Consider the following 12,030-nt stretch of genomic DNA (forward strand, 5'->3'; position numbering starts at 1 on the left):
GCAGCTCATCCATAATTTTTGACTAACAAATTACAAAAGAAAAACGCCAAAGCCAAAAAAAAAAAAAACTAAACTTAGTTGGTAGTACTTGCATAGATAAAAGTTGTATAGTTAACTGAACAAATGTGTTGATCGCCGCAAGAGCGTCGAATTGTCTCTTACTCAGTTAACGGCTTGTCAACGTCAACGGTTTAAGCTCTCTTTAGAGCCCTGCCAACTGGCCAACTGACTGACTCTGGTCTCTCACCACCGAGATGCCGAGATGTACTCTTTTTTTGGAGGGCTTTATCCCCGCCCGGCAGTCGACCGACTACAAAGCCATAAGTCAAAGCATTGCTTCAAGCTTGTCTTTTGATTTGAACTTTGGCAGTCGTTGACGGTAGTTCCAAGCGAAGCGTTCGTAGACGAATTGTCTATATGATAGTTGTAATATGTTGTTGGTTTAATTTTTTTTTTTTGTTTGTTGTTGTTTGTTTTTTTTTTTTTTTTGTTTTGGTTAGCGCGATCCCGCCTTGCGGTCATTAGGCGCCTCGAGTGAATGAGAGTGAGAGAGGGAGTTTAACAACTCAATTACCAAGTGAAAATTTTATTATATTGTACAATCTATGTATATACAAACATACCAACATACATACATATATTATATATAACCAACCAAACTAAATATTTTTAGTTTTACATTCGCGTGTGCGCTCCATTAATACAAATGTGAGTCCTGATCTTATCGCATAGTAAACCAAAAAACCTCCTCCTCCTTCCACTACTCCTCCCACGCTAACCCACGAAAACCAACTCAAACCCCAAAAGATTAATTCTGCTCTCTCTCTGTCTCTGTATATGGGATTACGTGGTCGGTCGGTCGGTCGGTCGGTCTGGTCGGTCTGGTCGTCGCAATAGCCAATAAATATGTGCCACAATTATCCTGACTTGTTCATTTTGTCCCTGACTTTCAATGCGGAAAATAGTCCAAGTTCGTGTTCAATTTAAACCAAAATTGTTGTATATTTTTGTTTGGTGTCGCTTTTGTTGCCTAGCCGTTTATGTGTGTGAATCGACCTAAATTAAATTAAGCAAAAATATATACGACAAAAAATAAAAATAAAAAAGATCTTTTAATTATATCAGCTGCTGGGCAAAAAGCTTTCACTACAACCAAACGACAAACAAAACCCGTTTTTGTTTATAAAAGGAAAAGAAGAAGAAAAAACCAAAAACCAAAAACAAAAACGCAAAAATATAAAATAAAAGACATAGTAAAATATAATATTTCTCATACAACAAAACACACAACAACAACAACAACAACAACAAGCCATCGCATCGCATTCAACAACTTGTTTATTTCAAAATTATATATAACAAAAAAAAAAAAAAAAAAAAACCAAAAAACAAGTCTGAGCAAAGCTTTTTGCGGCTCAGACTTGACGTAGGTCAGGCCATAGGAGCGGAGCCCTTCCCTTCCCTTCCATGCTCCTTCTTCAACAATAATATTAATACCAAACAAATAAAAATCTCATCAGTGTTGTTGTTGTTGTTGTTGCCACCGGCTTATTCCCCATCATTGTTCAGCGGGCTGAGCAAAAAAAAATTCTCTTCGATCGGCGATCTAAACAACAAATCGTTATAATGATTGGTCAAAGCAAAGTGTTTCATTGGTCTCTGATTGTCAGTGCCTTGGGAGCTGTTGTGGCCGCTCTGGGCGGCTATTGCGGATGGTGTCTATTCCCCAATATGGTGCACAAAAAGGTTGAACAGGTGAGTTGCAACTACTACTGATGCTGCTGATTGTTTGCAAATGAAATATCCAAATTATTCGATTTGCCATGCAAAACGCTAAATCTTACATTGCCTACTTTTGGGCTGCACTTAAAAATGAATTTTTCGAAATGTTCTTAAAAATCATCAGAACAACTTACATAATGCTAAATAAATGAATCTTATTCCATTTTAAAGTCAAGAGCTCGATGCTAAATTTATGGCTTCGGAATTTGAATTTGGAATCAGAATTTATGACTAATTTTAGTTAGTTCTTATTGCAAGACTTGCTAATTTTCATATTTAACCAACAGAATCAACAAGGGAATGATCAATGTACAGCTTGTCAAGAGGTTCTCTTTGTCAGAGTTTGTTTAGTTTGCCAAATAAAGAAAAATTTGTACTAGAAAATTGTACTTTGTCTATTTGTGCAAATATCCAAAGAGAAAATATTTGCTTTCCTATATATCCAATATGTTTGAGAGAGAATGAGTAATAGTAATTGTTATGTGTTCGAAGATTATATTCTATACTAAAATAGCTAGATGGATTGTTGGCCAAGGGAAAAGAGTGATTTGTGATCAGATTATCTGCTTAGTTCAAAGATTTGCCTAATATGGAACAAGTGTTGGAACTTCCGGTATATTCTATATATATATATAAAGGTAGATCTATGACCTTTGATTCTAAGCTGCCACTTCATTTAATTGAGTCCACAATTTCCTTTTTTATTTGTACACCATTGTTTCCCCTTTGGGTCTGGTTATTTCACGTATTCGTGTGATTACTTAACAATCGCAATGAGATCTATACACACACACATATATACGAAAACGGTCTATATATGCAACTAGTTACGACAATGCACCACATCATGACAACTAAACATTATGAACATTATCATAATGACATCGCAGATTCCCTATACACATGTATGTATGTGTGTCTGGTGTGTCCATCAAACAAACCCAATACACAAAATCCCCTCTCATCAACTAAAAGGTATAATTGCGACCACAATGCAAGAGGCGATAGAATCATCATCATCATCATCATGGTCGAACCATGAAATCGAAATTAAAATGCATGCCAGATATTGAAGTGTATATCTTTATGTGTGCGTATGGCTGTATCTGTGTGTGTGTGTGTTAGATATAAATATAAAAAATAAAACTATTTTTGAATGCATTTTCATCAAACTAATTGAAATGCAAAGCCTTAGAAATTCTTCAGACTTAAATTTATGTGCAGTTAATTTTGATATATGTGGTCATGTGGGCGTGGGGGCGTGACTAAATTTAGTTTGACATTCTCGGTCTTAGGCATTTAGCCAAGGCAAAAGTACTTGTCTATGACTTTGAGATGGTTTTTGGTATTCATTTTTGTTTTTAAGGTAATTAGAATGCAAGCAGAAATATTATTGTTTAATTGCTTAAAGTTAATTACCGCCGCCCTCCCTCCCTCAGGGGTCCCCTCCTTTGTTATGTTTTTGGTTTTTGGTTTTGGCTTTGGTTTTGGTTTTTTTTTTCGTCGGTCTTCGTTTTGTTTCGCGTTGACATGGTAGTTACCAGTTACTATATTTTTTACCTTGCTGCTTTGGCACCCCGCCTGAGGTCAGGCCTGAAATTGTTCAACAACAACAACAACAGCGAAAAAAACCCTCGACCAAAAAGAAGTTATTCATTTAAAAGTTAGTCTGAGAAATCGTTAACAATGAACTTCCGTGTGCGGTTAAACTCAACCAAGAATGAGCCATAAAAATGAGTGAAGCCTTCACTTTGACAACAACAACAAAAGTTAAAGGGTCACATTTGCATCAATAAAATACCAAAAAAAAAAAAAAAAAAAAAACCTTTCAAAACTTCACTCAAGACTAGACTAGAAGCCAAATTAAATTGCATATTAAAGTTAATATAGTAGTATTTTACAATGAACAGTTTAAGTAAGGCCGATTTGCATTTAATGAGAGAGTGCCGACTATATCTAGAGGATAGTAACCCTATCTAGAGGTTTCTTAGGCTTTTTGGGCTTTTAATACCAATCGATTTTCCTTTTGGCTAATTCATATTTTTAAGTTATAACAAATTTCGAAAAGGTATCTTAAGTGAAAGAGTTTTTTTGAATACATTTTCGATTATTAGCTGATATGCTTCTCTTTGGTAGAGTATTATTGTGTAAAGACAATGTCAATACGATTTCCGTTAAAACCAAAGAAAGTTGGTAACTAACCCCCATTAACCCCTCTCACACACACACAACACGCACAACATTCAATCTCTTGAATTTTTCAATTTCGAAAATCAAACATTTTAGTCACGTTTTTGTTTTCGGTTGTTGATTTCGCAATAATTATTTTTTCTGAATGAATTTTGGGCCAAAGTCAATTGTCTGTCCCTCATCGCTCCATCTCTGTTGCACGCTCTATCTCTGTCTCTATTCACATGGCTCTCTTTTTTATTTTTGGTTTTGACTCTTAAGGTTAATCAAACGTTTTATATACTGCTCTTTCATGGCGACAACGACGATGCCGATGCCGATGACGATCATGTGCAGTGACCTTGAAAATGTTTTTTATTTAAACAAATATATGTATGTACATACATATATATTTTTGTATATATTCGTTGTCAGTCTTTGACAATTCTTCAATTGTATCCAAATCGTAAAATTATATTGCTAGTCATGTTTGTGAACTTGTTATATTTTTTTTGCCAACTTTTTTATTGAGGCCTTTAACAAGGTCAACGATTGACAAAATGTGCCAAGAAATCCACACATAAGAGAAAAAAAAATATAACGAAATTCTTTTCATCAATTAGCTTTCGAAAATAAGACTTTCAATATTTTGTGTCAATTATTTTGTTTACCAATATTTTATTTGGTCATTGATCTCTCTGGCCCTCACCCTCGCCCTCACCCTCTTGTAGCTCTTGCTAAACAAATGCACTTGATGAGAAAACAATCTTACACTATATAGCTGGATATTACACCAGGTAAAGGTATATCGGAATCCACATAACGGAATACCTATGTACATACATCGATCGAGGCATATTCTTGCACTATCCTTTTGCCAATTGACTGCTGGAACTTCTCATAGATGGTCAAAGGATATGGTTTCAAGATCCCAGATTCGATTTGCAAGAAACATATAGAACAATTTGTCGATAGATGTCAGAGTCAGTCACTCGAATATTTTAGGTTCTGGTTCTGTCAGTGTATTTTAGTCAGTATTTTGTAAGCTGGCCCTTTACAAGGGTATATCAAATTCGTAGTCATTACTTAGTATATGGATTTCTGTGTGTTTATCTAATGAAATACTCGTTGAAACCGGTCCATAGACATGTCGTCGGACATATCCATCCATTATACGTCATAAATTAGATGTTAAGATGATCGTGTCCCCCATCTTCTGAATAAATGTGATAAACAAAATGAATAAATTGTTTAATAAATTGAAATTTATATGTAATTATGAGAAAATAATCAAAGTTTTTGTGTTTTTTCATAAGTTCATAAAATGGTATTAAATAAATAAATAAGCATCAAATTGGCATGACATTTTTCAACAAAAGATTTGACAAATTAAATGAGTATTTAAAAAAAAAAAAAAAGAACTGAGAACTGAAACAAACTTTTAATTTTTAAATATTTTGATTAGGTTTTCTTCTTTCTAATTGCATTTTCTCTTTTCTTGTTTTCCAGAGTGTAATTATAGCAGATGGATCTGATCAATACAAACGTTTTGTCAATCTACCTCAACCGCTGAATTTCAAAGTATATATTTTCAATGTCACCAATCCCGATATGATACAACAAGGTGCCATACCCATAGTCGAGGAAATCGGTCCATATGTCTACAAGTATGTATTATATATCGAACCAATCCATCTAAATCTTAACCAATATCTGTTAGACAATATCGACAGAAAAAGGTGAAGCATTTTTCACGTGATGGCTCCAAAATCACTTATGTGCAGAATGTGCACTTTGATTTTGATTCGGAGGCATCGGCACCCTTTACACAAAACGATCGCATTGTGGCCCTAAATATGCATATGAATGTGAGTATATATGTTCAATTGCTTCCTCTAGATATATATATATCCTTTATATCCCTTTATTTAATGAACAAATACAACTGATAATAATAATTATATATATTTTGCCCAAAAAATACCAACCAATTTCAGGCGTTTTTACAAGTATTCGAAAGAGAAATCACAGATATCTTTCAGGGTTTTGCAAATAGATTGAATTCGCGCCTGAATCGCACACCTGGCGTACGCATATTAAAGCGTCTCATGGAACGTATTCGAGGGAAACGTAAAGTAATTTTATTCACTACTAATTTCCATTTTACAATTAGTTAGACTAGATGACTTCAATTACAATACAATTGAGTGTATGAATTGCATGAAACATTTTTGGTTAACGGGTTTCGATTTTCAGATTTCAGATTCTTTGGTCTTTGGGTCTAGCTTTTGTCTCTTCAACCATAATAAATAATTAAACATTGACAATACCGTGAAATATAACAAATTGACTTTTGATACTCATACTCACTTAATGGTAATGGACTTCAATTGGCTTTGGCTTTGTGTTGATAGAGATATTATCTATTTGGCTACCTCTTAGTTTTGTTTATTATTCATTGTTTCTTTGTTCTGTTTCTTTTGTGGCCCAGATTGTCATTATATTATTTTTATTGCTCTTAATGATGATTAATTATGATTTTACCCTAGACGTTTATAATGGTAATGAATATTGGCATCCAAATAACTGTGAAGTCCATAAGAAGACATTAAGATGTCCTTTGATTAAATTGATAAATTGGCAAGAAAATAATCAGCTTAAGTCTAGATAAAGTTTAAAACAAATCCAACTCTTTATATTAAGTAGACTTATTGCAGTTCTCCTCTAGAGATTTTGTAGAGTTTCTTTCACTAAAATGAAAAGAATGACATTTAAGCTTTGATAGATTCGATAAATTCAGTCTAAATGTCATTCGGTCATTCTTAATTTGTTTGTTAACTAACTTATTTAATATGGTATCAATTTATAGCACCCTTTAGCTGGGTACACGGCATCTTAATCAACATAATTGAAGATGTCAAAGTAAGTGTTAATGTTAACAAATTGACTTTGCAGTCAGTTGCATTTGAATAAAGTTAATTGCGTTTAGTTTGTTTTTTTTTCCAAATCATTCAATCTCAAGATCATTGCTTATCATCATCATACTATGAGTTTTGATTGGCATGAACCTTGACTGAAAATTATTCACCGATATGAGCAAAATTGATGAGTGGAAAAGTGATTGATCAGTTAAATACAAATTTATCATACATACAGTGCATACAACAAACATTTCAACATGAATAGAAACTAAAATTGGTTGCTACTACTACTAATTTGTAATATTTCAGCTTCTCGCTTGCTAAAACTAACTGCCCCGCCCACTAATGCTTAATGCCTGGCTTTGCATTTGCCTTTACCTTTGCCTTTACGTTTGCCTTTGCCTTCCTCTACCTCTGCCTTTTGCCTTAACGACTGGTTTTATGGTCCAACAACAACAAAAATTAATCATCAACTTAATTGTCTTTTAATGTTTTATGTGTTCTTTGTAATCAACAATCATTTTGGAACTTTTTGTTGCAGTCCGTTCTGCAAATCGGTGAAAATGATCCTGGTCTGGCGTTGCTTCTGGTCCATTTGAATGCCAATCTGAAGGCCGTCTTCAATGATCCTCAATCGATGTTTGTTCATACCTCAGTTAGGGAATATCTGTTTGATGGCGTTCGCTTTTGCATCAATCCCCAGGGCATCGCCAAGGCCATTTGCAATCAAATCAAGGAGAGCGGCTCAAAGACCATCCGAGAGAAACCTGATGGCAGTTTGGCATTTTCCTTCTTTGGCCATGTAAGCAATAAATCTAAAAGAAGAAAAAATTTCATTAATTTGATGTGATATTTACTTTGTTTTTGTTTTCTTTTTTGGATTTTCAGAAAAACGGATCCGGTCATGAGCTCTATGAAGTTCACACCGGCAAAGGAGATGCCATGCGAGTATTGGAGATTCAAAAACTGGACGACTCCCACAATCTGCAAGTGTGGCTCAATGCCAGCAATGAGGGTGAAACATCGGTGTGCAATCAAATCAATGGCACAGACGCCTCTGCCTATCCACCGTTCCGTCAACGTGGCGACTCGATGTATATCTTTAGTGCCGATATTTGTCGATCGGTTCAGTTGTTCTATCAATCGGATATACAATATCAAGGCATACCCGGTTTTCGGTATTCGATCGGTGAGAACTTCATCAATGACATTGGCCCAGAACATGATAACGAGTGTTTCTGTGTCGATAAATTGACGAATGTGATTAAACGTAAGAATGGTTGTCTCTATGCTGGAGCCCTGGATCTGACCACTTGTTTGGGTGAGTACTCTCCTCTGAATATGTTCGATCAACAATCTTATATATGATATAGGAAATTGTGTGTAGTAATCAAGATATGCATCTAAAACGAAACAGTTGTAATAGACATGTCTATGGCATTTCCTTGATAGTCTTGAAAACTAAATATCTAGAATTTTTAAACAAAGAAAATACATACATAGTTTTCAGACCAGTTTTGATATGTTATCTCATTCAATAGATCTGTATAGTATTTCACAAGTTTTGGCTTAATTATCATATTAAATAAAGCAGATTGAATCGGTTTGTTTGTTTGTTTGTTTGTTTTTTTAGTTTTATCTAATTTGTTATTTGGTTTATGTTGATGTGTTCACATTTTGACACTAGAAAACAGTTTTTCAAAGCACTTTGTTAGCCGATATATAAATGAAATTAATTTAATTAAATCTGCCCCCATTTGTCATAGACTAAAAATATCGAAATCAAGACTTATACATACATAGCTTTGGTTGAATTGTGTTGAATTATGATAAATAACCGGAAATACTTGAGATCATATTTGACATTTTTGTGAGCGCCTCGAATTGTCGTCTATGCAAATGAGTCTTCTTAGTGTTTTGTTTTATGATGATGTTGATGTCGATTGGCTAACCAGATATGGCCAAGTTAACTACTACTGGAACTGCTTCTTAGCACCATTTGCCACTCCTTCCGATCAGGCTTTACCCCTCCCTCTCCTGCCACGCAACCCTTTGTCATTTACCACTGTCAGCATGCGACTAATTATTGAAATTTAAGTTGTTTACCATCCCCCACAACACTTGTTCATCATACATACATACATATATAGTTTTGGTCATTGTTTCAAAAGAAATTATAAATCAAAATGCAAATTAAGATGTTTTTATTTTAGCTGATCTACCACAAGTATATATTCTATATACATGGGTAGAATCGTTTCGTGTGCGAATCGAAGGCGTAAAAAGGCGGCAGCTAATTTAAATTGAAATAAAACTTAAATTATGTAGCAATAAAATGTTTAAAAACTAGAAAATTGCATTCGATTTTGGATTGGATTTTGATTTCGATTTCTTTTTCATTTTGATTATAATCTTCATTTCGCTTAATTAACACTTTCAAGACATTTGCGCATTTCAGAAATCAAAAGTGTTGAGAGTCTAATGACTCCAATCATTATGAGTGCTACAAATTGAAGCATTAAACTTCTATTATTTCATTTTTTTTTATCGTTTGTTGGCTATGTCCGATTTTGGTTTGGGTGTTTGCCCAGAGCGCACGTTTCATACTTGAGATTCTTTGCTGATATTTTACCCTGTAGGCATCAACAAAATGGGTATGCTAAGTACAACCAAGCCAAATACACTCTCACTTACTCACCTACTCACTTATTCGCTGATTTAATTGTTCAGTTCATTTCTCACTTTAAGTTGTTCAATATATTTCAAATATGTCTCTTTCAATATGGAGATAATCGAGTTTTTTCAAATTACGGGGGCGAAAAGGGGCGTGGCAAAATTTTGAAATAAACTTGATCACTTTACATACTACACGAGTCTACATACCAAATTTGGTGGCTCTAGCTTTTCCAGTCTCCGAGATCTAGGCGTTCATACGGACAGACAGACGGACAAGGCTAGATCGACTCGGCTGTTGATCCTGATCAAGAATATAAGTATATACCTGACGGCTTCCTTCTGCCTGTTACATATATTTTGGCGACTTTAATATACCATTTCACCCTATGGGTGTATGGTATAATGAGTATACCAAAGTCGATGCTCAATCTAATGCAAGACATTTGATTGAGTTTCTTTTTTTTTTTTTGTATTGTATTTTGTTTTGACTTGTCGGCTTCGTCTTCTAAGTAATTGATGAAACGTGAGTTAACAGTTTTCGTTTTGGCTTCCAGTCAATTTAATGAGCATTTGAAATATTTTTCCATAGCCATATTCAGGAAATTCTCATACAAATTGGTTCAGAAAAGTAAATGTGCAATTGAAATCTAGTTAAGCAAATATTTATTTGCTCAAAACGTGAGTATCGAAAAAGTCTTCCGCATAATATAGCATATAGCATTTGAATAAATGTTTATAGACATAGATTCGATAGGCTATGAACCCTTTTGTTGGTCAAAAGGGCTTTTCCATTCATTCATTGTCTTATCGAACATTCCCGATTAATTGGAATGCCATTGAAATGTCAAAGGGGGTTTCGTTAAAATATCGTCATTTGTTTGCCATGTAAACAAAGTAATTAACACTGGAAATCAGTGCAATGACTGCGTAATTAACTTGATATGCAAATTAAATACTTAATTATACACGGCAAGAAAATGCACTGCATTTTAGAATTTTATCTTTATCTAGCAATCAGCAGAAAGCCTCGAGGATAAACCATTATCTCTTTATGTTTCGTTTTGTGTTGTGGTTTTTTTAAGTGTACATCTTGTTAATGAGTTTCATTTGTTAAACCTTTTTTTTTTGGACAGATGCCCCTGTTATCTTAACTTTACCTCATATGCTGGGTGCCTCGAACGAATATAGAAAAATGGTCAGGGGCCTTACACCTGATGCCAAGAAGCACCAAACCTTTGTGGATGTACAATCGGTAAGTGTCAAGCCAACAGAGATGGCGCGGGTTATGGGCTTATTTATGGAATTGAACACATTTGCAGCTCACCGGAACGCCCTTGCAGGGGGGGCAAGAGGGTCCAGTTCAATATGTTTCTCAAGAGCATTAATCGGATTACCATAACCGAGAATCTGACAACGGTCTTGATGCCCGCCATTTGGGTGGAGGAGGTCAGTTAGTCGGTAAACACGATTTTAAAGCACTGATCATTAAATGTGAACAATTCATAGGGCATTCAACTCAATGGCGAAATGGTGGCCTTCTTCAAGAAGAAACTCATCAACACGCTGAAGACCCTCAATATAGTCCATTGGGCGGCTCTCTGCGGTGGCATGGGCGTGGCAGTTATATGCCTTCTGTACTATATCTATCAAAGAGGACGCTCAGCGGAGCCTCCGGTGAAGTAAAGACCTCTCAAAAGCCTGTGAGGAGAAGCGGTTATTATTATTAATATTATTGATAAATGTTATTAATTGTTATATAGTATGTGTGTATTATTGTATGTTAACCCATTTCCCTGCTCTAATTGTTAACGAATTTTTTTTTTTATAATTTATTCCTTAAATGTGATTTTATTGATGTATTGTGATTTAGTGTTTACTAAAAAAAAAAAACAAAAAAAAAGAAACAAAACAATTCTCTAAGCTTAACAACAAACAAATTTGGTTAAATAAAATATATATATGTATGTATGTGTAGAATCGGTGACATCTCACAAGTAAAATAGAGATCAAAGGACAGATTTCGATGAATCCTATATCAAGATTCAAAAAGAGATTCATATGAATGTGACTTCATTAGTGATCACAATCACACTCTATTCCCATTCATCTGTATCAACCATGTAATGCTCTTTCATCGAAGTTTCATTGCAACACTAGCCTAAGGCTATATCAATATCTTGGGCGATTACATAACAAGGGATAGGAAATATCATATGACACCCAGTCGGAAGTTCATGCCAAACAATAATACTGTTGTATGGGACAATACTGAAAGATTGTGGATATTTATCATATCATTCCCTTACAAAACAATTGATCTTATGTCTTCTTTTCATAAGAATGTTCCAAAGCTTTGGAAATTTAAGGAACCTAACGATTAGATCAAGTGTAAAAGACTTGTTGACTCTTTGAGTCATCGGATATATATATAAACATATATATGTAAATATGTTCAGGTGAGTAACTTTTGCAAGTTTCATAC

The 12,030-nt window shown here is 34.5% G+C and overlaps 1 protein-coding gene across 1 annotated transcript; it reads left to right on the plus strand.

Annotated features, from left to right (window-relative positions):
- Positions 1-378: 378 nt before the first annotated feature.
- Snmp2 (Sensory neuron membrane protein 2) lies at positions 379-11,380 on the plus strand. Its single transcript, XM_068286635.1, is given in 11 exon segments — positions 379-426; positions 1,126-1,755; positions 5,461-5,618; positions 5,672-5,819; positions 5,949-6,086; positions 7,414-7,674; positions 7,761-8,193; positions 10,682-10,800; positions 10,868-10,888; positions 10,890-10,994; positions 11,055-11,380. Coding segments are annotated over 10 exon segments (1,689 nt in total). The 5' UTR covers positions 379-426; positions 1,126-1,626; the 3' UTR covers positions 11,232-11,380.
- The last annotated feature ends 650 nt before the right edge of the window (positions 11,381-12,030 follow it).

This window comes from Drosophila tropicalis, unplaced genomic scaffold (genome assembly GCF_018151085.1).
Source record: "Drosophila tropicalis isolate 14030-0801.00 unplaced genomic scaffold, ASM1815108v1 contig_443, whole genome shotgun sequence".
Classification (NCBI taxonomy): domain Eukaryota; kingdom Metazoa; phylum Arthropoda; class Insecta; order Diptera; family Drosophilidae; genus Drosophila; species Drosophila tropicalis.